The 15,089-nt window shown below is 39.0% G+C and overlaps 1 protein-coding gene across 2 annotated transcripts in view; it reads right to left on the reverse strand.

Moving 5' to 3' along the window:
- Positions 1–210: 210 nt before the first annotated feature.
- Positions 211–15,089, reverse strand: part of FBXW11 (F-box and WD repeat domain containing 11) — a 42,920-nt gene continuing 28,041 nt past the window's right edge. For both annotated transcript variants that reach the window (XM_053465378.1, XM_053465377.1), the window contains 10 exons: positions 10,542–10,728; positions 10,359–10,449; positions 8,861–8,998; positions 7,558–7,676; positions 5,294–5,543; positions 4,869–4,987; positions 4,156–4,266; positions 3,328–3,406; positions 1,565–1,751; positions 211–1,231 (listed from right to left, as the gene is read on the reverse strand). In XM_053465378.1, coding sequence (XP_053321353.1) covers positions 1,590–1,751; positions 3,328–3,406; positions 4,156–4,266; positions 4,869–4,987; positions 5,294–5,543; positions 7,558–7,676; positions 8,861–8,998; positions 10,359–10,449; positions 10,542–10,728 — 1,256 coding nt within the window. In that variant the 3' untranslated portion in view covers positions 211–1,231; positions 1,565–1,589. The remainder of the gene's footprint in view (positions 1,232–1,564; positions 1,752–3,327; positions 3,407–4,155; positions 4,267–4,868; positions 4,988–5,293; positions 5,544–7,557; positions 7,677–8,860; positions 8,999–10,358; positions 10,450–10,541; positions 10,729–15,089) is intronic.

Below are 15,089 nucleotides of genomic sequence, written 5' to 3' on the forward strand. Positions count from 1 at the left end.
GGGAAGCTAGAAATGGGTGAGGAATAAAAAAAACCTTAAGTTTTGCTGTCCTAATAATGCTTAACACAACTTAAATGACCTCTTAATGCATTTTTTGCATCAGTTCAATTGAAGGAAAAAGTCCTGTATAATATTTGTGATAACCAAATGCATTATAACATTAGCATTTCAATTATAAATATTTACTAAAAAAATCATTTTAAGACGCTGTAGAATCAAGTGTTATTTATAAACGTACTATTTAAGCAAATGTTAAGACGAAAATACAAAGCATCTCAATCCAGAGGTACCTCAACCAAAACATTTTATATAAATAAAAAAAGAAAAAAAAAACCATACATGAACAGGTAAACAAAATCATTCTACCATGAATACTTTGGCACAACTCAGGAAGACATAAATTAAACATTACAATAAAATGTTGGGAATGAAAGTTTAAAAAGATTTTATTTTAAATTATGTTGAATACTGTGAATTCCCATTTTCAAAAAGGAGACTTTTTACAATTGTAACCCTTTATGTTTTGGCAATGAGATACTACTAGTACTGATTGACCTTGAGACACAAGGGCATTTTGTGCATCATAATTATTATACATGTATTGTTTAATTTATCACACTGATCAATGACACCACAGCATTATGAAAAGACATTTTTGTACTAAATATTACTACACGCTGAATTTAACATATGTCTGTGTACAAGAGTTAATGGATTCCATACGAGCACTGAGCAAATACATTTAGTTTCTTTACATATACATGCTTAACAGCCAACCAATAATAAAAAAAAAATGCATTCACTGTTTTGTTTTGTTTTTGTCCGACAGGTAAAGTTGTTAATCAAAACACATGGCATAATTGGGATATGTGTTTGGCACCCAAATATTACTGGAAACTGTTTTTCCTCGTAGTCAAAAAGTGCAAAACAGTACACACATGAGGTCACATCTTCTTTTCAACTCTTTTCTTCCAAAAAGCATTGTTCTTATGCACAATTTACATTTTTTAGCTTTGGATGTTTCAATGCTGTGACTATACAGAATATGTCATTTCAAATTCCAGAAATTATTTGAAATTCCAATACGCCAAGAAAAAAGATAAAAACATATGGAAATGTAACAATATAGAATACACTTTCTGCTTTGCATCTACATGGTATTGAAAACCATTTCCAATAGTTAGCATTTTTTGCGATAGCCACATATCCAGTAGTTCAAGATAGCCAGGTCCTGAAAGTAGAAAGAATCATGTTGACATTAAACGATAAAAAAAAAAAGTGGAACATAGTCAGCCTTGCTTATTCGGGTATCTTAATTCTGACTGTTATATTTAAGGTAGATCTGCATTGAAATAGTTGCTTCATCATTACAAACAAATGCTAGCAAGCTACATTTTAGGTTAAGGAGCATACCACCAGCTCGCCTTTAACCCCGCTCTTTATGTTAACCAAGATGGCGTATTACAAATAGAATCCTCTGGGATACCTAGTGAGAGTTACTCACTTTGTTTCAGCTCTGATAATCGCTGACAAATTGTTTTTTTCAACTAGTTACTTTACTTACCTTAAGGACAGAAAAGTGCATAATGCTATCTGGAGATATAAGTATATGTCCTAGATGGAGAACGAGTTTCATTTGGTGCACTAGGTGGAACATTTAGGAAATCCCAAATGAGAATAGTATCATCATGGGAGCTGCTAATAATCTGAAATTCATCAAACTGAAGGCGAAACACACGTCCTGAGTGCTCCTGTAAACAGTTAAAAACAACGCTTTAGATTTTGGCCACCGAATTTACCAATTTTCCTATCTCTTACACCTATGCGCACTCGCTCGAACACATTTTTTCACTTAACCCCTTAATGACAATTGACTGTCCAGGCACGTCACCCAAAACGCAGGGTTAGCGACAATTGACGTGCTAGGACCGTCATGACTTTAAAACGGGTGCAGAAAGCATTCTACGTTCACTTTCTGCACCCAGTGTTGCTGTAATGCCTCGACGTCGAAGCATTCAGCAACACCACGATCGGCATGTGTCTGACCACTCCCCGGGGCGTCACCCGTTTTAAAAGTGTTTAGGAGGCGGTCACAAGCGCCACTGCAAATGATTTCGCCAATTGCATAATGGCGGCCGCCCTGTAAAGTAAAAAAAAAACAAAAAAAAAAAACACAAAGTTGGAGTTCTCAACCCTCTAGAGAACTCTGGCTCCACTTGCAAGTCAATAGAGCCCAGCTTTCTAATCAGTGTGATTAGTAAAAAAAAATTTAGAAAAATGCACACGTCCCAAATGTGGCCTTTTAGTTCCCCAAAAACCTGACAAACCCATTCATGTGCGGTATCACTGTACTCAGGAGATGTGAACACATATTGGGGTGTTGTGACAGCAATATTTACCAGGAGCTGTAAGCTTATACATAAAGTAGGTGTTTGGGGAAAAATACTACTGCAAACTTTGGAAAAAATGCTGGTGGTAGAATTAGTAAATGCAAAGTTAAAATACCAGCATTTGAAATACCCTGGGGTGTCTAGCCAAAAATATATGGTTTTATTGGGCACACTGAAATGGCCAAGCTCAAAGATGTACCAAATAGGGCATGGGCAGTGGATCACCAAATGCCAAAGTTCAACATTCAAAAATGTGCATGCCCCAAATGTGGCCATTTGGCCCCCAGCCAGCCAAGCCCATTCATGTGAGGTATCACTGTACTCAGGAGATGTTGCTGAACACATTTTAGGATAGTGACATATACCAGAACCTGTGAATTCATACCTGAAGTAAAATGTGTGTGAAAAAAAATGCAAACAATGACTACCACAAAGTTTGACAAAGACTGGTGGTAGAATTAGTGCATGGAAAGAGTTAAGATACCAGTATTTAAAATACCCTGGGGTGTCTAGTTTAAAAAAATATATGATTTGATGGGGTAAATTGCATTTACCGGCTTCAAAGATACCCGAAATGGCACATAATAGCAAGACGCTACTGGTACTTATTGCCCCATAAGGTGCAGAAAGAAGCAAAAAAAATAAAAATCTTTCACCATATTTTATCCTTTTTTAATAGTAAATATGACACAATCAGAACAATGTCATCTAAAGAAAGCTCTTCTTGTCCTCAAAAAAAAAACAATATATAACTTGTGGGTTCAGTAAACGGGAAAGAAGAAAATTACAGCTAAACATGAGCAGCGCAGAAATGTTAACGGCCATTGTCACAAAGGGTACACAAAATAAAATCAGCCTTTGTCACAAAAGGGTTAATACACATCAGTCCAAACAAACATTTTTGGAAAATGGTACATTATATAAAATGTGTACATACCACCAGGGTACGCAAACACAGGGTGCTTGCAGGAGCTCGGGGATCCAACGCAGCCTGTAGATCCCACACCTTGATTTTCCTAAAACATTAGTTATATATCGAATTATGATCTACTCATTTTTAGGGTCCATCTGTGCTGGTGGATGGTAATTTAAAGTCATAATCTGACTGTGTGACAAATTAAAGCTGAGCAGGAAAATACTTTTATCCCTTCTAAACAGTCACTGAAATGCACCGACATTCCTACTGCTAAAACATTCAGGGCTAAATAAACCTGGAAAAACGATTTAAAGAGCAGAATAAAAAAAATGGACAGAAAAAAAAAAAAAACATTGACACATGACATATTCCACCGTGTCATGATTCAACAAATATAAAGTCAAAATGAAGAAGCTATGTGTGAAAACCTAAGTACGCCTTATGATTCAATAGCTTGTATAACCACCTATAGCAGCAATAACTTCAAGTAATCTTTTCTGTATGAGTCTCTAACATCATTATGGAATAAATTTTGGCCCACCCTTCTTTGCAATGTTGCTTCAGCTCACTGAGGTTTAGATGGCTTAGAAGTATTTGAAAAAAGAATTCAATAAAAGGATAACAGACCACAGATACTTGATTGTATTTGGTATAAAAACACAAATTCCACCCAAATACCATGCACCAGTTAACAAGGGAAAGTCTATGTCTGCTTTAGAAAGTGAATCACTGAGAGATTTGTGGGCCCCATCTGGCCTTGAACTGGATAGCAAGGGATACAAACGTGATTACAACACCCCTGAGTGTGTTATTTTGCAGATATATATATTTTAGTTACAGAATACATACCCATCATATGCGCCGCTTACAATTCTTTTGTTATCAAATCTTATACAACGGACAAGTTCCTCATGTCCTTCTAGTACACGTAAACAGGCACCACATTCTATATCCCATAGCCTGAAATAAAAAATAAAATAAAAAAAAATCAGAAAGAATGATTTTATTTTATTGTACAGCACAGGTGTGTCTGAAAATGGGGAGCGAGTCTGGAGATACATTGGTAAGTCAGGGGGGATAGGGGGGCATAAGGCACATCAGGGAGGCAGAGTGGCAAATCGGGGGTATAAGGCATACCTTGGGGGGGCAGAGTGATAATATTTACTTGTAAAACTTTATTCCTATAGAGCAGCCTTATAGTCAGGCTCTTTTTTCTTTACATTTTTAGGGATCGTCTTATAATTGAGCAAATACTTTAACAAGCCAGAAGAATAAACCAGAATGCAGTGAGAAAAAGGTACCTTATATACAAATATTTTAACCACTATAATCAATTAACTGCTGAAAACAGTTTCTTAAACTCAGTCTATTTCAGCCGATTTTAAAACAGAAAAAAGGGAAAAAAAACACACACCCTATGCAATATTACTGTAAAGAACAGTAAACACATTTACTGCCATGCAATGAGGGAGTCAGGCTTGCAAAAAATAATCAAGTACTCATGAAGTCTACTGAAGAAGCAGCTATAGGATAAAAAAACAAATCTTTATACATTAGCGTACCGTATGGTATTATCCGAAGAGCCACTCACAACTAACCGATCCCGATACTGGAGGCAAGCAATACCACGTTTATGTCCATTTAGAGTGCGCACAAATTCACAAGTACTAGTGCTCCAAACCTGAAATATATAAGCATTACATAAATACTTTACTGGACAGATGTTTAGGTTTTGCGGTGCACAAACCATAAAGATATTTTACCACATCTCGTCTTACTGCTTTTTGCAAACCAAAGCATGAATGTTTTCATCATTCCATCCCACCCACTAAGAAATGAGCATTATTTCTCCATAGCCATGAACTATATTTTATTTCTCTTGAGTCATACGGCTCTTTAAACAAAAATAGTGGTACACATCGCTGTCTTGAGAGGGAGATTAAGTAGAAAAACTATACAATTGATGTTTGATATAGACTACACTCACTTTGATCGTCCGATCCCCAGATGCCGAAACAATATACTTGTCATCGAAGTCAACTACATTAACCGCTGCCCGATGTCCAACTAGGACACGACGAAGCGTGATGTCGGTAGGAGAAGCCATATCCCAAACAGCAATTGAACGATCCTTAGAACATGTTACCATCAAACCGTTGCAGAAACGAAGATGAAGCACTGCTTCATTGTGATGAATTAGAGTGTTTAAAACTTCACCAGTGTTCACATCCCAAACTCTATAAACAAACATACAGGTGTATTATATAAAGTCTGTTGACAAACGTTGTACAGAAAAAGTTTAGAATACCATGTTGGATAGTGATGCTTTTCACTGAAACTGAAGCGGCACGGATACCAAATTAAAAGTCTAGCAAATATCAAATCCTGCTAAGATCCACTACAAAAGTGGTACTAAGCATGCAAACTCTAGGAGACAAGGAGCTGTATACACACTGTATAAGCGAGTGATGTATGTATGTATGTATGTATGTATGTATGTATGTATGTATGTATTACATTAACTTATTAAGCACCAGCAGATTCTATAGCATTGTTACTATCAGTGGAATAATTTAAAATAAACTGGTGAAAAAGGAGAATAGGACCATGCTCGTGAGATATATTTTATATTATATATACACATGATCTAAATGTTTGGTAAATACAACCTCAGATGAACAACACATGACATATTACACCAATGTCATGATCAACAAAAATAAAGCTGAAATGGAGAAGCCATGTGTGAAAAACTAAGTACACCTTATGACCTCATTAACTTCAGTTAATCTTTTCTGTATAGCTTTATCAGACTCACATATTTGTGGAGGAATTTTGGACCACTCTGAGGTTTGCAGGCATTTGTGTATGCACAGTTCTCTTAAAGTCCCACAGCAGTATTTGTCAGGTTAAGGTATAGGCTTTGACAGGGCCATTGCAACACCGATTCTTTTCCTTTTTTAGCCATTCTGCGGTAGATTTGCTGGTGTGCTTGGGATCATTGTCCTGTTGCATGACCCAAGCTTTATCGGTCGGACAGATGGCCTCACGTTTGTCTCTAGAATATTTTGGTATACAAAGCAGTTCATGGTCGTTTCCCATGTCCTGTGGCTGCAAAACAAGCCCAAATCATCACCCCTCCACCACCGTGCTTGACAGTTCGTATGAGGCGTTTGGCAAACCAAACACAGCATATCTGCACAAACACCTCTACTCTGGTCTTGTCTGTCCAAAGGACATTGCTGCAAAAGTCTTGAGGTTTTTTTTCAGATGTAACTTTGCAAACCTAAGCTGTGCTGTCATGTTCTTCTTTAAGAGAAGAGGCTTTCTCCTGGCAACCCTTACAAAGAAACCATACTTGTTCAGGATTTTTCTAATTGTACCATCACTAACTTTAATATTTAACATGCTACCTGAGGCCTGTAGAGTCTGAGATGCAACTCTTGGATGTTTTGCAATTTTTCTAAGCATTGCACAGAGTGAAGTTACAACTGTCTTGAATGTTTTCCACTTTTGAACAATCATTTCTTCACTGTAAGGAAATGGCCTTATAACCCTTCACAGAAATCCTGGGTAGCAACAATTGCTTCTCTAGGATCATTGCTCCTGTCCTCCTTGGACCAGCAAACTGCTAAAGATTTGGCTTTTATATATGGGGTCACACTTGCTGATGATCAATTAATCAAGGGCATTTGATTAGCAGCACCTGTCTGCTACTTAGCATCTTAATTCCTGTGGGGTGTACTTCGTTGTTCACACACAGGTTCTCCATTTTGGCTTAATTTTGTTGAATTGATCGTGACACAGTGAAATATGTCATGCGCCGTTCATTTGAGATTGCATTTACCACATTTTAACACCTGCTAAGGAACAGATTATTATGTCTTTAAATGCAAACCATAGAAAAGGGTGTACTCTTTTTCACACAATTTTAATTACCTAACAATTTACTAATTTGTGAAATGACAGCATCAGTGTGCATTGAGAATAGAAAGTTAAATGTTATTTCAATAATATTGAAAATATTTCAAAATAACGAAAACTTAATGTGCACTCTGTTTTAATGACATTTCTAAGAACTTCAAATCAGGTTGTGTGAAAGTGAGATTTATTTTGTATCACGCTCATACTTTTTAAATGAGTCAATCGTGTTCTGTGTAATTTTAGTATTCAAACATTTTTATGGTCATTTAATGACTAATTTGGTTGCATATTTCTGAAATTGCTCAATAAGAGTCATAAAGCAACTACCTTACAGTGGAGTCTGAAGACCCAGTAACTATTACTCTTTCATCATACTGTAAACATAGGACTGAGCCAGTATGTCCTGTGAGAATTTTCAGGCACTCCAAGCTTGTTTTGTCCCATATCTATGTTAAGAAATAAAAAAGGCATTTAAAATTACACAACAGAATGAAGGAAAAACACAAAACCACAGTAAAAATTTGCAGTAGGGATGCACTGAAATTAAAATTCTGGACCGAAGCCAAACATTCAGGATTGACTTGGCCAAAACTGATATATTTAGTTTTTCTGTCCAATTTTGGTGTGTTAACCACACTGTTATTAAAAGTAACACCAAAATTGGACAAAAAAAAATAAATTATATATATGATTAACAGCAATCACACTTATTGCTAAATCAGAAAAACAATTAGACAAAGAAAAAAAATTTGGAAATTATATATATATATATATATATAACATTTTCAAAAGATGGTCAGCACTCCAGGTCTTTAAATTGACAATTTCATTTTATTGAAAGTCAGTGTGTGCTGACCATCTTTTGAAAATGTTTTGTATGAAAACTGCTGGTTACTAGCACCGGGCTTGGAATATTCGGAATGGTGTGCAATGGACTCTGTGAGTAAATATTATAGATATATATATCTCCTAACAGCAATCACACCCTATCATGCCCAGCCAGCCAGCACCTGAGCATTATAGGAGTGTCATTACAGGCTCCCTATGCCATGCTATCCCCCACACACTTACACATCCATGCTATCACACACTCATTCATTAACATTCATTCATATCCTTAATCACACATACTTGCTCATATACCCTCCCCCACCCCCTTACCTGAACTGCAAACCTCTCACTACTTCTGCAGGGACCCAGCTTCTTCCCTCTGCAACTTCTCTTGTCCCGCCCCCAGGGGAAGAAGGAACGGAGCATGGTCACGTGACATGCAATCACGCGACTCCACTGGGTTCCTGTTCTCCTGGCCGGTACTAGAGATGCTGCTCTCACAGTGTGCGACCAACGCACAAGTAAGCAGCCTGGCCCCTGCGGACGATTATTTTCGGCTGTTTTTTTCCCCCCGGCATTTTGCCGATTATGCCCTTTTCGGCCAACAGCAAATCGGTGCATCCCTAATTTGCAGAATCTAAGTTTAACAGTAAAATATACTTCAGTAAATAATATGAAGAATATCTGCTTGCTTAATACCAACACACCTAAAATGCATCACATTATATAAAAGGTGTGGGTAATCACATATTACACACTTACACAAAATGCTTTAACGTAAGTTTTTTCAGTTTCTTACTTTGATAGAGTTGTCCCTCAAGCCGCTTATTATCTTCTCGTCATCATACTGTAAACAGTACACGCCCTTGCTATTTTCAGAACGACACTGAATTCTTTGTAAATTATGTCTTCCACATCTCCAGTTTGCTTCTATTGTCTAAAATAAAGTATAATATTATCTGAATATCTCTCCTTTAAAAAGAATGTCCCTTTACAGCAAGTTCAAATACGAGTATCCTTGAATCTAAGATGAGACAAAGGACTGATTAAGGTCTGAGTAGGCAGACAAGATGGGCCAACTGGCTCTCATCATCTGCTGTCAAATTCTATATTTCTAAAGATTTGCATTTGACATACCAAAAAAGGAGCCTTATCTGAATTTTAAATAAAGGTACAGCATCCTCTTATTTTCTATGTACGTCGGGAGAAATTCTGTGAAAAGGTCTTCGGAACTTGAAAGTGATTCTTTATCCTTTTCTCCCAAATAAAAAGTATGCTGTATAAGCTCAAGAAAAATTGGGATCTCAAGAGGTCTCTCCTTCAGATACAATGGAAGACATAAGCATACTATACTAAGTCATTTGTTGCCCTGTATAAAATATGCAAGCTGCAGCAACACACAGCTTCTCCAAAGGGTCTGAAACCTGAGTACGTCACTACCTCGTTTGGTCAGTGGTCTGGCTGGGAGAGGTGATATTAGAGCGCTGTAAAGACTAAAGAAACAGCAGCCTGTGCACATGGAGGAAACCAGGACACCCATAAGAATCTTCAGGTGGGAAGAAAAAAAAAAACACTTTGGAGAACAAACCACCACCCCCCCCCCCAGAAATGAAACCAGATGATAAAAGGAAAATGGTTTTCCTGGAAAATCCTACTGTCTAGTCAGCACATTAGATCAATATCTGCTATTAGGATTGTGAAAAGCACGGTATCTAAATACAGCTGCAACTCCTAACTTTATTTTAAATTCATACTACATTTACCCAAAAATTTCATTACAGTATTAAACTCAATGATATTCACTGTGTAAAAGGGTTAATTTTTCAACACAAGGGCTAAATTACAGGTATGACATTAAACAATGGTCGGGTATGTATTAAAAATGACTCTGGTAAAAAGTTTAAAATAAGGTTACTAAAGGAACGGCACAATTACCGGTTTCAGCAGTTGCTGTGGTGTTAAGTCCACTTTCCAAAGACATTTCCACACATACATTTCTATAAAAGGAAGGACTAAGTTTTTCTTACAAAAGCAGATGTTAGTGAAAATGTTTGTATTTAAGTATAGCAGGAGCGTGGGCTTAAAACCAGGTTTAAGTATAATAGGAATTTTAATGGAGAAAGCTACTAAACACTGTAATGCAACAAACCATTATAGACATGAGACCTGTGCAAAGGTACATAAATGTATAATTTAAATAACACTGATTGTTCTCTCTACACACTTTAACTTTGATTCAAACTTATCAGTTAAATGGTTTATCAGGCTTCATATCACAAGACAAATATATGAAATACCTCTATATCTTCAATAATCTTGGGATACAATGACCGGTAAAAGGAATTTGGCGGACCATCAGTGGGTCTGTTTTTGAAGAGGTACTGATCCCTAAAAAGTAAAAAAAAAAAAAAAAAAAGTAAAAAAAAAAAAAAAAACTGCATAAAATATACTTTAAGGTCACTGCTAATACAGTCACTTACCAGCCTCTTCTCTCTGATAGGCCTTTCCACAAGGGGTCAGTGCGCACCATTCTCTCAATCAGCTTTTTCCACAGCATGCCTTCTGAAATTACTCTCTGCCATTCCTTGCACACAAGCTCTGCTGCACACAGAGATCGTGCATCCAAATAAGAGAGAATATTTTCTGCTATGTGCTCTAAGCCTTGCTCTACAAAAGAAATAAGTCACAACATTAACATTTATAGTATTTTTTCCTGTATTTGCACATTTTGCTTAATAAATTACCTGCAATACAGCAATTAGTTTCTGTTGGGTGTGGCAGAGATTAGCAGTAAAATAACTGCATAAATAGTGTTAAAATGCCCCTACTCAAAAATGAATTTTGTTTGGCACGTTTGAAGCCTGACTGCTGTCAAGGCTCCACATGCAGTATATCAAATGTTTAAAACCACTAGATTGGAAACTAAAATATTTCTTCACATGTAACCTTTAATTACCAAAATAGGTTCAAATACAAGACACTATATGACCAAAACTATAACTAGGATATCACTTCTAAGTAGAGTGTAGGGGTTTAAGCTACACCCACTGCCAAACTATTAAATCAAACACAGGCATTCCATCTTCATAGTAGAATAGGTCCGTACTGAAGAGCTCAGTGACTTAACTCACGATACTGTAATTGGATGCTACCTTTGTCACAAATCAGTTTGTGAAATGTTTGCCCTGTTAGATCTCCTCAGTAACGTGAAATTGTAGACCACGCATACTCAGAGCCTTTCCTGTTCCAGCATTAATTTGCCTCTGTGCATAAAGCAAAAAGACATGCTTTGACAAGTTTGGTGTAGATGAACTCAAGAGGCCGGCATAGAGCCCTTGCCTTTACCCCACTGAACATCACTTGTGATAAATTTGAATGTTGAATGAACCAAAGCTTGAATTCCTTTACCTTGCTCATTTCCTGGCAGCACTTACTCAGATAGACTCTCCCTCCTAACTTGCGCAGGGCAGGAAAAAACACAAACGTATAAAATTATTCCTCCCCTCTACTTCCTCGTGCGTTATTAAAAAGACATTCCAAGAATGATACACAAACAAAAATTTTATTGGGGTGGAAATAGCTGATGCCAGGAGATAAGCAAGGAAAAGGACAAAGGAGACGTCATGACAAAGCAGAAGAGAGAACATCTATCCTGTAATATTTAGCAAACGTGTGCCCATTTTTCCAAAGCCTATTTGGAGAAGCACATGTTTGTTCTGCTCAAGAGGTTTCCACTGACCTCGTTGAGTGTGCTTTAAGACGTTGAGGAGACGCAAGTCCCATTGCTTTATGGGCTTCAGAGGTCGCCTGAACAATCCATCGAGCAATAGTAGCCCGGGACTAGGAAAATCTAATTTGGGCAGAGATTCCAGAGGAAAAGAAAAGAGTCTTCTGAGATCCTCCCTAACAGATAAAGCTTGCAGTTCTGTTGTCAGAGTCAGAAATTTGGGAGATCTTCTGAAAATGTTTGAAAGGGGGCCTGTTAAACCTTTAAGGACCAGGATTAGCTCTCATGGAAAACTTGGTCTTTCTAGGATGGATGCAGTGGACAGCCTCAAGAAAATAAGAAAAAAAAATTACCCATGGATATATTTTAAGTCTCCTATTCAAAGACATATGCTACGGTTGTCTGAGCAAATTCTGACTATTTCCTCTGATCTACATTCACCAGAACCGTAGGGCTCTCTATACAGCCAACTGATCCAAGGAAGAGCAGGCATGTCCTCCAACTCCCTTGGGTCACTTGTTCCCCTATGTGAGCTCCCCATCCCAAAAAGCTAGCATCTGTCCTAATGGTGTGGTCCATGAGAGGGAAAAGGTAATGCTTGTCTAGGGAAGAGGCGTTTCTGTCCCACGTTGACAGTAGGAACTGGTGGAAAGGTCGGCCATGGGACCATGGAACTGCGTGCCTTGAGGATATAATTTCCCTAGAGTCCTCATGATCTGCTGAAAGCACACTCTCGTTGCCCTTTATCATCCCAGTAGTGAGAATTTTCCTCTGAAAATACAAAATCCAATGACCAGAAACTCCTGTCTCCGACTTCTGGAAGTTGATTATCCAAACTAGGCTTTCTAATGTATTTACCACCAGGGAAATACATGATTTCTGAGAAGGCTGGCTGAGGACACCATCATCAACCAGTCATCTAGATATGGCACTACTGAAATACTGAGCCAAATCACGTAGGCAACTACTACAACAAGAATCTGGGTGAAGCCACGGGGAGCCGATACAAGACCAGATAGAAGTTACCTGGCATTGAGGTATTTCATCACCAGAGTGGCCATTTCTGCTTGTCGTAGGGATACGTAGGTTGGCATCCAAAGGGTCTAACGGAGCCATGTAGACTCCTGGAAACGGCATGAGCAGGGTGGATTTCACTTAAAGCAGATGTAAGAAGTGTAGTGATTCAGAAGTCTACGCTGAGCCTTGGTTTCCCCAAGTTCTTTGGAACGACAAAGACCCGGTAAAAAACACCCTGCCTTGACCTCAGGATGGCACTGGAATAATCACCTTCTTGTCCAGAAATGTATGCACCATACGGTAGCCATAACTGATAATTCACAAAACCAGCCATCTGACATAACCTTTTGCCAGGCCTCCAAGTAGAGTCTCTGGTAACCCCCCCCCCCCTTCTGGAATGAGCCTAGCATCAGAACTTACAAAACGTGGTCCTGTCACCACTTCTCCTTTCCTTCCACAAGCCTCACGTCCCCTGGAAGTGTAGGACATCCGTCTTGAAGACCATGAACAATGCTACCCTCTTATCCTCGGAAGCCACAGAAGGAGATTTTCTTTTTTGAAAACAAACTTCTTTCCAGCAAGCATTCCAGTTCTGGTTTAAAGCATTATTTGCCCAAGAAGGGCATGGGACAATCTTCTTTTATAGGCTTCATTTGCATATCCGTTCCTTAGCCACAAGGCCCTAAGCACCAGCAAGTTTAAATCAGAAGACCTGGCTGTCACACTTAGATTCTTAATTACTCCATTACATAGAAAACCAACAGCAAAAAATGCAGAAGCATTTCTGGAAGCATCTCTTTCAGAAGCTACAGCACTCAAGTCTTCCTGTAATCTTTAGGAGCAGATTCAGGAGGCAAAGACCATACCATTTTATCTGCAAGAACTAAAAAAAGGCCTGCAGCTCACTAATCCATCTAGAAGGTGTTATAGCAACCAGGAAGACAGAAGGTGAAGAGAAGAACACTAATGGCTCAAACTGATATCTAGTAAGGCTTCTCAGGACCAGATTGAGATCTCAGGGTATCGTTTTGATGATCGGATGAGGCTTCATTCTTAACCCCTTCCGTACCGGGACGTACCTGGTACTTCCTGGTTAACAGTCACCGGTAGACCGGGACGTACCAGGTACGTCTCCTCCAAAAAACGCCCCCATATCACCACAATCGCGGTGATCGCGGGGGCGCTGCTGCTGCTGTCTGCCCAGGACTCCTGGGCAGACAGCACAGCCTGTCTAAGCCCGCCCCCAAGCCTACGATCACTCCCACGGAGTGATTTTGTAGGCAGAAACAGCGATTGCAGAAAGATCTGCAATCGCGGTTTCAGCTGCCACAGGCAGCTTCAGGGAAGGGGGGGGTGTTGAATGGGTCCCCACACAAGTGTGGGGACCTGATCCAACACCCCCCTGCTGCCTGATCGCTCCATGAGAGCGTCAGTGCAGCGTTAACCCCTTCAATACCGCGATCGCGGCATTGAATGCCGCGATCGCGGCATTGAAGGGGTTAATTCCCGTTTTGTAGGGGGCTCTGCTGCTGGTGGTCTGCCTGGAAGCCCAGGCAGACCAGCAACAGCAAAAACGACCCCCCAGAAGTCCTCTGATCAGTCCTGTAGGACTGATCAGAGAGATTCCTCCCCTACAATCTCCAGTCTATTGGAGATTGTGTCCCAGCTGCCAGAGGCAGCTTCAGGGACAGGGAGACAGGGTTCTTTGGTCTCCACATGAGTGTGGAGACCAGACCCCCCCCCACCCTTCCTCAGTTAACCCCTAACCCCCCTCTTCCTCAATTAACCCCTTCAATGCTGCGATTGTGTATGACCCCCATCGCAGCATTGCAGGGGTTAATATTAGTCCCCACAAGCTTGTGGGGACTAAATATCAGTCAATGCTGTGCTTCAATGGAGCACCAGCATTGAAAGAGTTAAAAAAAAATGTAAAAAATAATAATAATAATAATAATAAAAAAAAATTAAAAAATAAATTTAAAAAAAATAAAATAATAATAATAAAAAAAAAATAACAGCACTGACCTGAAAGTCCAGGGTGCTTCCAGGTCAAATGCTGGGCTGGGCTGATCAGATCGCTCCTGGCCAATAGGAGTGATCGGATCATTATGGCAGCCCACGGATGACCCTGCTCTACAAAGAGAGAGGGGTCATCTAGGGTAATTATGAAAAAACACAAATTATTAATAAATGAAATAATCATAATTATTACCTGATCACTTGTCGGTGACATTTTAAGTCGCTGATTATTGATCGGTCTCCCTGATTGATGTCAGCGGCCTAA

This window comes from Spea bombifrons, chromosome 4 (genome assembly GCF_027358695.1).
Source record: "Spea bombifrons isolate aSpeBom1 chromosome 4, aSpeBom1.2.pri, whole genome shotgun sequence".
NCBI classification, from domain to species: Eukaryota; Metazoa; Chordata; class Amphibia; order Anura; family Pelobatidae; genus Spea; species Spea bombifrons.